Source organism: Piliocolobus tephrosceles, chromosome X (assembly GCF_002776525.5).
Source record: "Piliocolobus tephrosceles isolate RC106 chromosome X, ASM277652v3, whole genome shotgun sequence".
Classification (NCBI taxonomy): Eukaryota; Metazoa; Chordata; class Mammalia; order Primates; family Cercopithecidae; genus Piliocolobus; species Piliocolobus tephrosceles.
The window spans coordinates 67784012-67799533 of NC_045455.1; the positions used below are offsets into that span (position 1 = coordinate 67784012).

Here is a 15522-nt window from a genome sequence, read left to right on the forward strand (position 1 = left end):
GTAAACCGTCAGTGATTATTTATTGAAATCTGACCAGTTGTACAGAAAAAAAAAAAAAAAAATGGCATTATCATGACTCTCTTAATAATACCGTGGAAATGCCTATTTTTCCCTTTCTAATCACAGTTTTTCCCACTTGTATGCTTCTTCCTCTCATATCCCATCCCAATGCCCAACAGGCAAATCCACAGACCTGGCAGTATGCCAGGCTTTTGGGTCTTACAAAATATTTACTGAATGATTTATAAAATGTTTGGTGTACATGACATGTTAGTAAGAAACAACAAATCCAAGAGCTGAAGCATGAGAGTTAATATAATAAAGCAATTTGGGAGGTAAGCAATCTCAGTGTTTTTATACGGATAAGAACATCTTAACTCAAGGTTTTCAAACTAGCCTTAGTTACCTCTAAGTGTACCTCGCCTCGTCCCCCATCCTATCTCATGCCCTCCATCTGTGTAGTGTTTATGGCAGTTCTCAGCTGCCTTGTATGATGACTCTGAACTCCCCATGGACCTACACAGGCTGCAGTCACAGCCCTGGCACGGAGCCCCTGTTTGGATGGTCCTGCGTGTAATTCTGAGAAACTGGTAGGAAGCCCAGTGAGGCCGTGTGATGTTGTGGAAAGGCAGGGAACAAAAGCAGAGGCAAACCTGACCACCACAGATCCAGGGAGCCATTTCTCATGAAGCATCCCAGGCCACTCCCTCTCTAACCTAGGAGAGAACAGAACATGTACCCTCATTTTTGGAATAATTTTCTGAAAGTTTCTCAGCAAATAAAAATGTGAGAAATCACAGACAGCAATCTGGAATAGCTGAAATTACCATACTTTCAAGACTTTCAGTATTTATTCTCGAGGTTGGCAAATGTTTTTAAAAGGCTCTTCCTTTTGAAGATCAAAGCCATGAGACAAGCTGCGTTAATTTTACAGAAGGAAAGATTATATGGGGGAGCAGCATTTATTAATGGAATTCTAGGAAGGCTAGTTTCAATAATCCAGACTCAAATATTTCTTCTCTGTTAACATCATAACCAAATTTGAGGTTCACTGTTAGTGATATCAAGAGTCAGTGATATCAAGCAGTGACACTGTCTCAGAATAACAGTCTTCCTATTGCTACCCAAACTCTGTGATAAACAGGACCACAGAGTTAACATTTACAAAATATACTTTAAAAATGGAGACCAAGTCCACTAACTTTATTTTTATGAGTCAATTCTAATTAAGTAAATTCTGATTACTAGAAAGCTTTGGGTATAAATGTGACCTTTTGGTTTGCTATACATTGACTCTTAAAAGATGACATTTATTTCCCTGGAGCAGTTTACTAACTGTCACTCTTGTAATTCAAAAGAATTAATATTTCTCAAAAGGTGTGTGATTCCCTGCAGAGGCATGACCTCCTGTGAAGCAGATCCTTTCAAATTGGCTAATATAAAGTCAAGATAAATAGAAATCAGTCCCTGTTGCTGTTTACATTGGTTTAAGTTATTGCTCCCTCATTTTGTGTAATAAAATAACACACTACTACATTATGGAAAACCCACACATAAATCTAAAAGACAAATATTCTTATTAACACCATTTTTATCCTAGAAATAAATTAGCTTCCTTAAAAAATCTTTTCAATTATTCACAAAATCCATCCTTATTTTCTGAATGAACAAGGCTGAATTTTAGAAGTGCAATGAAGAGTTCTTGAGGTTCCCCTGCAGTGTAGACAGTCCTTCTTAGTGGATTCCAAGGCGCAGCTTCTTGTCCTGGTGCTGCTCTTCCTTCTGCGGGACGGTTCTCAACACACCATCTAGCATTGAGAATAACACTAGGTCAGGACAGCTTCATTTCAAACCCATGGGCATTTGTTTCAGCCTTACAGGTTGTAAGAGCAAAACAATGCTTAAGTTAAAGGAACTTTCACTTTATTTTATCTTCAAATTCTCAATCTAGAATCGAATCTAGATAACTTACTCTCAGGCAATACAGAATCTGGCTTTTAAAAATTGGATTCACATGGGCCAGGTGCAATGGCTCACGTCTATAATGCCAACACTTTTGGAGGCTGAGGAGGAAGGATAACCTGAGCCCAGGAAACCAGCTTGGGCAGCATAGGGAGACCTCATCTCTACAAAAAAATTATTTTTTAGAAAAACAGGTGTTGTGGCCGGGCGCGGTGGCTCACGCCTGTAATCCCAGCACTTTGGGAGGCCAAGGCGGGCGGATCATGAGGTCAGGAGATCGAGACCATCCTGGCAAAATACGGTGAAACCCCGTCTCTACTAAAAATACAAAAAAATTAGCCGGGCGTCGTGGCGGGTGCCTGTAGTCCCAGCTACTTGGGAGACTGAGGCAGGAGAATGGCGTGAACCTGGGAGGCGGAGCTTGCAGTGAGCTGAGATGGCGCCACTGCACTCCAGCCTGGGCGACAGAGTGAGACTACGTCTCAAAAAAAAACACACACAAAAACTAACAAAAAAACAACAGGTGTTGTGGCACACACCTGTAATCCCAGCTACTCAGGAGGCTGAGGTGGGACGATTGTTTGAGCCCAGAGAGGCTGAGTCTGCAGTGAGCCATGACTGTGCCACTGCACTCCAGCCTGGGTGACACAGTGAGACCTTGTCTCAAAAAACAAACAAACAAAAAAAGAATTCACTCAATAGTATACGGCAAGTAATTCATAAAACTTTTTGTTTTATGTTTTTGGTGGGGGGAAGTCATATTACTAGACTGGAGGAAACAAAATGTACCTCCTAAGGGAGAAGGGGACTATGTGTGGGATAGGGAGAATCTGGGGACTGGAAGGAAGATGGACTTATCTGACCGGGCAGGCTGGGAAAAGAGTTTGGCTTCAACCTCTTCCTGGCTTTTGTTTTTAATAGCTTTATTTGTACAATAAATGATCCATGTTTAAAGTATATAATAAACAACATATTTGAAGTAATATAGTTTGATGAATTCTTTTAATTTACTTTTTAATTTGTAATATTTGTAGAGATGGGGGTCTCAGTTTGTTACCCAAGCTGGTCTTGGCCTCAAGCAATCCTCCCACCTCAGCCTTCCAAAATGATGGGATCACAGGAAAAAGCCATTTTGCTTAGTCCAGTTTCATGATTTCTGACATAAGTACACATTCATGAAACTATCGCCACAGTCAAGACAATGACATATCTACCACCTGCAAAAGCTTCCTTCTGCCCTTTCTTCCTATCTTTTGAGGGATTTCCTGCCCCGAGCCTGTGTGCTCTGCCCTGCTGTTTCCTTGTCCTAAGGACAGCTGGGCCAGGGCTCAGACTTGCCTTCTTCCAGAGGTAGATCTGGAAAGCCACCCCTCTCTCTTTCTCTTTCTCATCGTATTATGTAATATTTGAAAGTCTCTCTATATATGTAAAATATATTATGTAATATATAATAATATATACGTAATACAGGTGGGAGTTCTAAAGCCTAACAATAAAATGAATACTCATGAACTTACTGCCCCAAAAGAGTTAAATTTTGTTTAAAACGGAATAAAACTACATGATGTGTGTGTGTGGGGGAGATGGAAAAAAAACAAAACATACTGCTGAATCCAACAACTAGAACATTACCAATTCCCATGCACTCCTTCTCTCGTCCCATCCCCTTTCACCCCACTCAGAGGCAACTCCTATCTTGATTTTCGTGTTTATCAATGGATTGCTTCTTAACAATAACTTTACTGTATATATGATATAGTAAAGTTTATTTAATTAATTAATTAATTTATATTTATTTATTTATTTTGAGACAGGGTCTGTCTCTGTCATTCTGTCATCCAGGCTGGAGTACAGTGGCGCAATCTCAACTCACTGCAGCCTCAACCTCCCGGGTGATCCTCCTCTGTTAGCCTCTGGGGTAGCTGGGACTACAGGCACAGGCCACCATGCCCAACTAATTTTTTGTATCTTTTGTAGAGATGGAGTTTTGCTGTGATGCCCAGGCTGGTCTTGAACTCCTGGGTTCAAGCAATTGGCCTGCTTCAGCCTCCCATCATGCTGGGATGATAAGTGTGAGCACCATGCCTGGCCTACCACATTTAACCAATATATGGTATGTCTTTTTGAACTTTATACAGAAATGGCATCATAATTCTGTAGTTTGCTTTTCAGAATTCAACATTTATATATCTAAGATTCATCCATGTTGAAGAATGTAGCTGTAGTTCATTTGTTTGTTTTCACTGCTATATAGTAGTCCATTGTGGTAATACATAATTTTATTTTATTTTTTTGAGATGGAATCTCGCTCTGTCCCCCAGGCTGGAGTGCAGTGGCGCGATCTCGGCTCACTGCAAGCTCCGCCTCCCGGGTTCACGCCATTCTCCTGCCTCAGCCTCCTAGCTGGGATGACAGGCACCCGCCACCACGCCCGGCTAATTTTTTGTATTTTTAGTAGAGATGGGGTTTCACCCTGGTCTTGATTTCCTGACCTTGTGATCTGCCCACCTCGGCCTCCCAAAGTGCTGGGATTACAGGCGTGAGCCACTGGGCCTGGCCACACCATAATATTTTTATGTCATCACCCAAAACAAACATTTGTGTTATTTCCAGTTTTTGCTTTTAAGAACAATATGGCAACAAATTTTTTGTCTCTCTGACTCTTATACAATACGCAAGAGTTTCTCTAGGGCATATATTTATAAAAAATGCTATTTCAGGCCAAGCGTGGTGGCTCATCCCTGTAATCCCAGTACTTTGGGAGGCCAAGGCGGGCAGATCACCTGAGGCCCAGAGTTTGAGACCAGCCTAGCCAACATGGTGAAACCTCATCTCTACTAAAAATACAAAATTAGGTGGGCGTGGTAGCACACGCCTGTAATCCCAGCTACTTGGGAGGCTGAGGCAGGAGAATCACTTGAACCTGGGAGGTGGAGGTTGCAGTGAACTGGGATCATGCCACAGGACTCCAGCCTGGATGACAGAGTGAGACTCTGTCACAAAAAAAAAAAAAAAAAAAAAAAACCCGCTACTTCAATGCAATCTTAATTTGCATTTCTCTGACTACTACTAAGTTTAATCATCTTTTCGTGTGTTGATTGGGTGAACTAAGTTCAGTTCACTCACCTTGCAGCAGACCCAGACCTGCTCTTAGATCCCAGCTTATACGGACATTTGTCCTCAGGATAGCTCTGGCTATTGTGTTGGCTTACTATTGCTCCTCAGATTCTAGCAAAATGTCTTCTTATCTCTATTTTGTTCTTAGGAGAATATTTCCCTTATTTTCTTGAAAGCCCCATGACTATTTAAAAAGAATGCTTGTTATGGGTTACCTGGGTTCCATCTGTATGAAGTGGAAGGGCACTTGAGAGTTGTCAGTCACACTGCCTGCCTTCCTTCTCTGTTTGTCCCTGCTACTGGCACTGAGAAAAGCATCCAGCAGCAAGTCCCCCCTCTGGAGTTAGACAGACTGATTTACCCAAAGGTCAAGCCCTAGTCTAACAACAAAGCTGGTGTTGTAACTTTCATCTGTTGATTCTAGTGTCTATTTCTCAACTGAATCAAAAATTGGAAAGGAATTACATACTGTATGATTCCATTTATATGAAATGGCCAGAATAGACTAATCCATAAAAACTGAAAGAGTGGTTGCCTAGGGCTAGGGGGAGGGGAGAATGAGGAGTAACTGCATGGGCATGAGACTCAGATAATGAAAATGTTCTGAAATTATGTTGTAGTGATGCCTGTACAACTCTGTGAATCAGTAGATATAAATAATTTTATGATAGATGTAATTCATCTATCATAAAGCAAATTTATGATAGATTAATTACATATCAGTAAAACTATTATATAATTAAAAAGGAAATAGGGATATTGTTTATTGAGATAAAACACTTGTTCAAAAATGCATAAACATAAACTTAACCATTCAGTTGAACTGCCACAAAGCGAACATATGTAACCATCATCTGGGTCAATAAATAAAACATTGCCAGCAAACCAGAAGCCTTCCTTTTGTCCCCTCCTTCCAATCTTGGGGCTTTAACCACAGCATGTCTTCCTTTTCCTTAGTGATCTAGGAATAATAAATCCTAGATACAAGCCCTTTGTTGATTTTAAGTGGCAAATATCTTCTCATATTCCATGGCTTGCCTTTGCACTCTTTTAGTGATATCTTTTTTTTTTTTTTTAAGGCAAGGTCTCACTCTGTTGCCAAGGTTGGAGTACAGTGGTTACAAGCATGGATCACTGCAGCCTCAACCTCTTCATGCTCAAGAGATCCTTCCACCTCAGCCTCCTGAGTAGCTGGGATCACAGGCATGTGCCACCACAATTGGCTAATTTTTGTATTTTTTGTAGAGAGAGGGTTTTGTCATGTTGCCCAGCCTGTCTCAAACTCCTGGGCTCAAGCAGTTCACCCACCTGAGCCTTCCAAAGTGCTGGGATTACAGGCGTAAGCCACTGCACCTGGCCTAGTGATATCTTTTAATGAACAGATGTTCTTCATTGTAACATAGATAAATTAACCTTTTTATGATTCGTGCTTTTTGTATCCTTTCCCTAACATAGGAAATTATTCATTGGCCCCTTCAAACACTGTCATTGAGTATACATTGTTTAATCAGATGGATAGATAGATAGATAGATAGATAGATAGATAGATAGATAGATAGATAAGATAGATAGATACGGCCTTTTTTGCTGATAAATTTTTAAAAAGAAAGATGCAGTGGATATGTACTTTTTTCCAAATTGCAAACAATACGTTTTCTATTTGAATCAAATAAAGCTAATTCAGAACACTGAAAATCAATATATTCACAGAGAAATTATTCTAAGGCCTTTATATTTCTTGATTTTTCAAGGTTAAAAAATTGTTATTATCAAGAAAACTTACAGCAAACTTCCATTTACTTCAAATCCAAATAATTTGATAATATAGTTACTGTTTTATTTTTATTTTTATTTTTAGAGATAGAGTTTTCCCTGTCGCCTAGGCCGGAGTACAGTGGTGCCATCTCGGCTCACTGCAACCTCCACCTCCTGGATTCAAGTGATTCTTCTGCCTTAAACTCCCAAGTAGCTGGGATTACAGGCATGTGCCATGATGCCTGGCTATTTTTTGTCTTTTTAGTAGGGACGAGGTTTCACCACGTTGGCCAAGCTGGTCTCAAACTCCTGACTTCAAGTGATCCCCCTGCCTAGGCTTCCCAAAATGCTGGGATTATAGGCGTGAGCCACCATGTTACTAGTTACTAGTCTAAAAAAAAATGCTGGGATTATAGGCATGAGCCACCATGTTACTAGTTACTAGTCTAAAATAATATTATATAGCACTCATGTCTAAAATTATGTGCCTAAGGAATTGTAAGACTTCTCAAAGATTACATTACATTCAAAATATCTGTAGTAGTATACGAATAATAAAGCTTTAAAGACTAGTAATTCATTTTGGTAGCTGTGATGATTCTTCATCAGATTATTCAAGTAACCAGAACATTTCCAGTCTGGGCAAATGTGGCTTTACTCTAGAAGAATGTATATATCCTCATCATTTGGTCCCGATCCATCTGTACTAATTATGCATACTTTTCCTTTCTCACTTCCCAGTAAGCTTTTGTTTTTTTATAGAAGAGCATTGTTGTTTACTATTTCATATGCATTTAATTTCTAAAGTCAATTTGTGCATAATTATTTGTATTAACCATTAACCTGTAGATTCTATAGGAGTAATTATTAATCGGCACTTTCCATAGCACCTAGCATATGGTAGACACACAAATGTTTATGAACAAATTGAATGGCAAAAATCTAACCTTCAAAAATAATATGCTCCATCTATTAACACAACAATTTTCATCACCTGATCATTAAAATTGACTGTATATCCTTTCTCCTCAGCAACAAAGTTCACCTCAATACATAAATACTCACTTTCTCTCCTTTCAGGCTCATTTTGTTCAAGACCATAAGCTCCTGATGGATTCAGCTGCCACTGTAAGAGTGCACAAACATCTTACTTACTTGTTTAAAAAGGATTTAATACATAACATTCTCACATATTGATTTTAAATATCAAAACAACTGCTTAAAAGTGGAAGAAAAATGGCCGGGCATGGGTGGGTCACACCTGTAATCCCAGCACTTTGGGAGGCCAAGGTAGGTGGATCACCTGAGATAAGGAGCTCGAGACCAACCTGGCCAACATGGTGAAACTCTGTCTCTAATCAAAATACAAAAATTAGCCAGGCATGGTGGCATGTGCCTGTAGTCTCAGCTACTCAGGAGGCTAAGGTAAGAGAATTGCTTGAACCCGACAGGCGGAGGTTGCAGTGAGCTGAGATGGTGCCACTGCACTTCAGCCTGGGTGACAGAGCAAGCCTCCATCTCAAAAAAAAAAAATTTAAAAATATAGAAGAAAAAGGAGTTAGCATGTTCAAATTAACAAAGCCCTAATAACACCACACTGAATGATCCTGAATTATATAACTTCTGAGATCCGAATCAATACTCTTAGAGAAGTTGAAGATTCTTTACATTCATTTTAATTGGAAGTAAGTGGAGGACCAGAGGATTAGAGTGACTTGTCTCAGGTTACACACTAACTACAGGTGGCAATAGAATTAGAACCCGTGCCCAGTACTATGGAATTAATACCACATTGTATTCAACTCCAGGTCCCAGATAATCTTAAAATAGCTAGAAAAGGCTTAGGTATTAAAGAATGAAAATATGACCAAGATAGGCCAGGCGTGGTGGCTCAGGCCTGTAATCCCAGCACTTTGGGAAGCCAAGGCGGGCGGATCATAAGGTCAGGAGATCAAGACCATCCTGGCTAACACGGTGAAACCCCGTCTCTACTAAAAATATAAAAGATTAGCCGGGCGTGGTGGCGGGCACCTGTAGTCCCAGCTACTTGGGATGCTGAGGCAGGAGAATGGCAAGAACCCAGGGGGTGGAGCTTGCAGTGAGCTGAGATCACGCCACTGTACTCCAGCCTGGAAGGCAGAGTGAGACTCCGTCTCACAAAAAAAAAAAAGAAAGAAAAAAAAAGAAAATATGACCAGGATTACCTTGCCTTTTAATGTTGTTATATCATAAACTATTACTTGCATCATATCATATCATTTTATATCATATCATTTATCTCCTCTGATTACCATATTTCATCTCATTCAGGAATAAATAGGGAAGCCTGAAAATTCTCAGATATTACATAGAATATTGGAGCAGCAGAAAAGAAAAATGGAGAGTAATCGGTATCTTATAGCACAGCCCTTCTTTTCTCAGCTGGCTAGAATCTCTATCAGAATCACTAATGACTTAACCAAAAGGCCCTGCTAGGGCACCAGTTAATCTGATGAGTGAACTGATGCTTATGTGTGACACACAAATATGGATTACCTGGGAGCCTCTTCCATAAGCATCAGTTCACTCAACAGATTAACTACTTAACATCATGAGCCTTGAGGGGGGATGAGATACAGGACAAACATTTTACTATGTATTAAAAGTCCTTGGAAAGGGAGGACATCCAGAACTGGTTGGTCACTTATAGAAATGGGAGGTTTAGGCTAGTGCCAAGAAAGAGAGAAGACTTAGAAAGGGTAGGAAGCCACATGAGAAATTACCAAAAAATGTTTAAAGTGAGGCATTTTTTGAAAGACATCAAACCACTAAAACCTATTAATTTGGGCAGACAAAGTAAAAACAAGTAACCCTGAATTCATGTTTAAGGACACTCATAAAAAGGCTTCTTATACCTATAAAAACTTAGAAACAATCCAGGTGTCCAGCAACATGGGAATGGTTAAATAAGTTAGACCTATGGGTTGGAATACTGTGTTAAATTATTTAAAATATTTTTTAAAGAACTTTTAGTGACACAGAAAATACAGCAACATGTTAATTGTGGTATCTATGAGTTGTGGGATAATACACATTCTTTTTTATTTTCCTAGTCTTCTACAATGAGTATATATGACTTTCATAATAAAAATAAGTAATATAACCTAATAGAGAAAAATCCACACATACTAAAGAGAAAACAAAGAATTGAGTACGTGGACATGGATATAGATTGATAAAAATCTATTCTTGAAAACAGTGTTGCCCAGTGCTAGCCTGGTTTGCGACACCACCACAGAATAGAACTACTTATCTCAAGGTCTACGGTAACATATCAAAAAGGAAAGCAAAAATCTTTCAAAGTTAATTTCAATTTACTTTAATCTTAAAAACAAATACCAAGTTTATTGACACACACTATTTTTGACAATCTGAAAGGAAGAATATAATCATTACTGAAATTCTGATTTAGAACAAATTCTAGTTCATGTTAATTACTGGCATTTACAAAACTAGATATCTAGCTAACCATCTACATAATATTTGCAGCCAGGTCAGATGAGAAGGATGAGAAGATGGACAGTTTATCTTCAGTAGAGGTAGAACAGAGAACAACCATGAACAGCCTTTGGAACATGTGCCTGAGTGAGGGTACTCCCGGGAGGGTCTGGCCCAACTGGGTGCTTCCTTTCCCATCTCTGCCTTTGAATATCCCCTTAGTCTTCCTGCCTCCTTCTGCTTCTCTTGCCCTATCTTAAGTTCTTCTGATCTCTTCATTCTCTTTACAATTTAAAAGCTATTAAAATCTACCAGTAAGCAAGATATTTCAGAATTGTCCATAACTCATCACTCATAGTCCTGAAGAGCTAGGTCACTTAATCTTTATGAGGAGAACTTGAAAAATCTATTTCTTCATACTCTTCAGGAAGAATGAAGAGACAGAAAACAAAAACACAGAAGTACAGATTTCTGTGACTAATTGCATATAAGCTTTTATTGAGTTTTACAAAAAAGGTCTTTCCCATCTCTGCCTTCTTTCAGTGCCATGTCAACATCCCTCTCTATTTAAAATGTGATAAACTTTAAATAAAACAATTAGAAAAAAATGACAATATTACAAATGGTAAAAACTTACGATACTTCATATACACATGACAGACACTGGATAGTATGTGTCTATATTTAAAATTATATACCTATACAATTATATGTTATATGTCCAAGTTAATAATATATATGTATGTTCTAGGTACCCTGGACTCAAACCGATGTATATGGCAGGAATGTAAAGCTGAAATTTATAAACAGTTCTTTTACATCCTTTTTCTTCCCACTGCAAATTCTGGTAGTTAAATGTTACATTAACTCATTCAATGCCAGGATTAAATCATTGGATGTCACAGAAACAATGTACAATTCTGGACAGGATCCTGTTGCTGTATAAAAGCAGTCCCCAACCTTTTTGGCACCAGGGACCAGGTACTGGTTTCATGGAAGTTTTTCCACAGACGAGATGGTGAGGAGTGGGGCATCATCAGGCTTTAGATTCTCATAAGGAGCGTACAACCTAGATCCCTCACGTGGGCAGTTCACAATAGGGTTCACACTCCTATGAGAATCTAATGCTGCTGCTGATCTGACAGGAGGCAGAGCTTAAGCAGTAAGGTGAGCAATGGGGAGCGACTGTAAATACAGAAGAAGCTTCCTAACTGGTACCCAGGGGTTGGGGAACCCTGCTATACAAGACATTTCTTGGGCAGCTGATGAACCTTGACTGGTATCTGTGGATTAGTGGCAGTAATGTATCAATGTTTATTTCCTGATTTTTATAGTTGTATTGTAGTTATGTGGTTATTTCTCATTTGAGGAAATAAAGGGTGAGCTGGTATCATGTCAACAACTTCTGGGAAAAAATTTCTTTGTAGTGTTTTTGTAACTTTTCTGTATGCTTAAGGTTTTTTCCAAATAAAAAGTTTTTTGAAAACCAAAATAGACTGAGAACAGTGGCTCATGCTTGTAATCCCAGCACTTTGGGAGGCTGAGGCAGGCAGATCGCTTGAGCCCAGGAGATAGAGATTGCCAAGATGGTGCCACTGCACTCCAGCCTGGGTGAGATAGTGAGACCTTGTCTCAAAACAAAAACCAAAACAAAAGAAAAAAAAAAAAAACCCACAGAAACCAAAACCCAAAAAGTGAAGAGGTATAAAGAGTTAAAAGTTATTGAGTTTTCCATGAACTACCTCAGTACATTTTCGGAAATATCAAATAAGAAATTCTTTTTTTCTCGCGCCAGTCGTGGTGGCTCATGCCTGTAATCCCAGCACTTTGGGAGGCCAAGGCCGGTGTATCGCCTGAGGTCAGGAGTTCAAGAGTAGCCTGGCCAACATGGTGAAACTCTGTCTCTATTAAAAATACAAAAAATTAGCTGGGCATGGTGGCCTACATCTGTAATCCCAGATACTGGGGAGTGGAGGGGTGGCGCGAGTATCAAGGCAGGAGAATCGCTGGAACCCGGGAGGCTGAGGTTGCAGTGAGCCGAGATCACGCCATTGCACCCTAGCCTGGGCAATGAGTGAAACTCCATCTCAACATAAATACATAAATAAAACAAACAAACAAACAAACAAATATTTTTTTTTTCTGATTTTTCTCATGAGAAATGTGTGTGTGTTTGTGTGTGTGTGTGTGCGCACTTCCCTTTGTTTGGGGGTGGGGGTGACCTTCAAACTACTGCAGAGGATCCCAACCCCCTGGCAGCAACCAGTACTGGTCCGTGGCCTGTTAGGAACTGGGCCGCACGACAGCAGGTGAATGCAGGCTAGCGAGCATTACCGCCTGAGCTCCACCTCCTGTCAGATGAGCGGTGGAATTAGATTCTCATAGGAGCAGAACCCTATTGTGAACTGCGCACCTGAGGGATCAAGGCTGCGTGCTCCTTATAGAATCTATTGCCCGATGATCTGAGGTGGAATAGTTTCATCCCAAAACCATCACCCCATCTGTGGAAAAACTGTCTTCCACAAAACCGGTCACTCGTGCCGAAAAGGGTGGGGACCGCTGAAGTATTTTCACCTCTATCCACCACTCCAAGCCAGAAATGAGAGGGAAGAGAGAGGTCAGATACTTTTCTTTTATCAGCCACCAGATGGCACCAAAAGATCCACTGGCTCAATTCTCTGCAGAGATGTAAATTCATAAGGCAGGAATCCATAGCTCAACAGTTGCAGTTAGGTAAAGGTTTGCACATATAAATAAACTCGATAATAATAATCGGTCGGGCGCGGTGGTTTACACCTGTAATCCCGACACTTTGGAAGACCGAGGCGGGCGGATCACCTAGGCTCAGGAGTTTGAGACCAGTCTGCACAACATGGCGAAACCCCGGCTCTACTAAAAATACAAAAATTAGCCGGGTATGGTGGCGGGCGCCTGTAATCCCAGCTACTCGGGAAGCTGAGGCAGGAGAATCACTTGAACCCAGGAGGCGGAAGTTGCGGTGAGCCGAGATCGAGCCACTGGCACTCCAGCCTAGGCGACAGAGAGAGACTCTCTCTCAAATAATAATAATAAATAATAATTTGTTGAAACTCTTTAAAAGAGTGGGAAGCACTAACTTACAATATTGCAAAAGGGTATCTAACAACATAATACAAAATACACCTGAAAAAAATGTGCATCTACTTACTGTAAATTTGCTGACACCTTCAAGCTCCCCGAACCTCATGTAAGAGATGTCTGCCTTCTTTTTTCCAACATCCACATCTCCTGCATAGATTTGTTTTATGCCTGCACCTTTAATTAAAGGTACACACTCATCACATGGGCACTTTGTCACAAAAATCATGCTTCTTTCTTCTGGTTTTATTTCTTGACACCTACAAAAAAATTATAAAATATCAGAAAGGTCGTTTCTGAAAGGGAAAGTTTTTTTTTAGAAAAATCTTTAAACACTAAAATTGAGCTGTTTTAAAAACAGATTTATGATATTAATAATGATCATCAAGCCTTAGACTTGCTGAATTACTGAACATTCAAAATATGTAAACCTACAAAAGTGTTATGATACAACCTGAACATGACGATTATTATAACTAAAAATAATTTATTGATTCTAAGTAAGAGGTTCAGTTTCAGATTACAAAATAGATGAAATCAGGAAGATACAGACATCAAAGAAAGAGAGAAAAATCCCCCAATGCTTTCTAAGTAAGTATGTGTTTAGAATACTGGAATTAGGTTTGAAACTGATACCTTCTTTAAGAGTTAATCATGTCTGACTAGACACTAACTCATCTTGTTAGACAAATGACACAGCCCTATCTGGTACCTACTGGATATTCAATAAATGTTTACTAAATGAATAATTAAATATTTAAGTTCTGTTTTGACTTATAGTTCCCTTACCCCTTCCCTATCATAGGATAATTTTAAAAAGAAAAGTTTCTATTTGACATATTCACACCTCTGTACAAAATGAAGCAAGTAAATCTGTAATGAAGAGGACAAGGGAAAGAATGGAGGAAATTTTGGGTGAAATTTTGCATGCTGAGGGTAGTTCAGGACTAAGGACTGCTCTCATCTGGGGCTACAAGGACTGACTTCCAGGTTCTGAGGCTTAGGCAGCTCTCAGCCAGCCATCTTCAATTCCTCCACCGCCAGCCTTCCATATCCATCTTCCTTGTTGAGACTGTTACTTACATTCACCTGGACTAGGGCAACAGAATTCTGTGCATCTAGTCTGTTCAAGCAATACTACCTACATAATCTATAGAGTGTGGCTCTGTCAATGCCATTCCATTTCCCCACTGCCTACAAAATGAAGCATAAACTCAAAGTCCTCTCGAGTCCAGTCCCAGCCTGTCCTTGTGAGCCGCATTTCCCTTGTGTCCACATTCCAACCTAAGTGCAATATTCATGCTCCTAAACACACCACAGATTTTCCTACTTCTAGACCATTGCTTATGCTAGAAGCAAGAATGGTCTTCCCTTCCCTTCCAATTGCCCCAGTCTAGGAATCTTTTAAGCTCAGTTCAGATGCCAGTTCTTCCCTAAAACCTTTCCCTTGCACTCTCCCATTTGTCCATAGCAGCAGCAGAATGTCCGCAGCACTTTACATTTGCCCCTCCTACAGAATCCACAGCACGAGGTGGATGCTGTCTCATATCCCCTACTGCATTAGAAGCTCTCCAAGGACAGGAGCCATGTCTTACACAGTTTTTTAATCCCTTAACCTTAATGGTAAAGGCTGAGAAGTGTTTGTGACAATGATGTAAATTGACAGCTATAATCGTTAACAAAAGTTCTTTTAAAGCAATTTGGTTCATTATAAAGTCCTATTCTGAATACTGCAGGCCATTGTAACACAATGGTAAGTATTTGTGTATCTAAACATAAAAAAGGTAATGTGTGATGTTACAATGGCTACTTCACTCAGTAACAGGAATTTTTCAGCTCTGTTATAATCTTATGAGAACACGTTGTGCATGTGGTCCATCGTTGCTCAAAATGTCTTTATGTGGTAGGTAACTGTATTAATAAATGTGTGCTCCAGATTTAGAAGACAAAGGAGCTCTTAACATCCAGAAATATGACAGTCTGAGCAAGATCCCAAAGGATAAACTTCAAGCAGTTTCATATTGGAGAGAGGGAAGGGAAAAAAAGACATGCTCAACAAATGGGAAGGCCTGCAGAGGTGTTAACCTCAGTTCA

General features: G+C 39.8%; 1 protein-coding gene across 1 annotated transcript in view; it reads right to left on the reverse strand.

Annotated features, from left to right (window-relative positions):
• The window catches only part of CDADC1 (cytidine and dCMP deaminase domain containing 1), a 48970-nt gene continuing 33448 nt past the window's right edge, over positions 1-15522 (reverse strand). The window contains exons 8-10 of the mRNA XM_023187366.3: positions 13499-13688; positions 7900-7960; positions 1-1808 (exon numbers count right to left, since the gene is read on the reverse strand). Coding sequence (XP_023043134.1) covers positions 1735-1808; positions 7900-7960; positions 13499-13688 — 325 coding nt within the window. The 3' untranslated portion in view covers positions 1-1734. The remainder of the gene's footprint in view (positions 1809-7899; positions 7961-13498; positions 13689-15522) is intronic.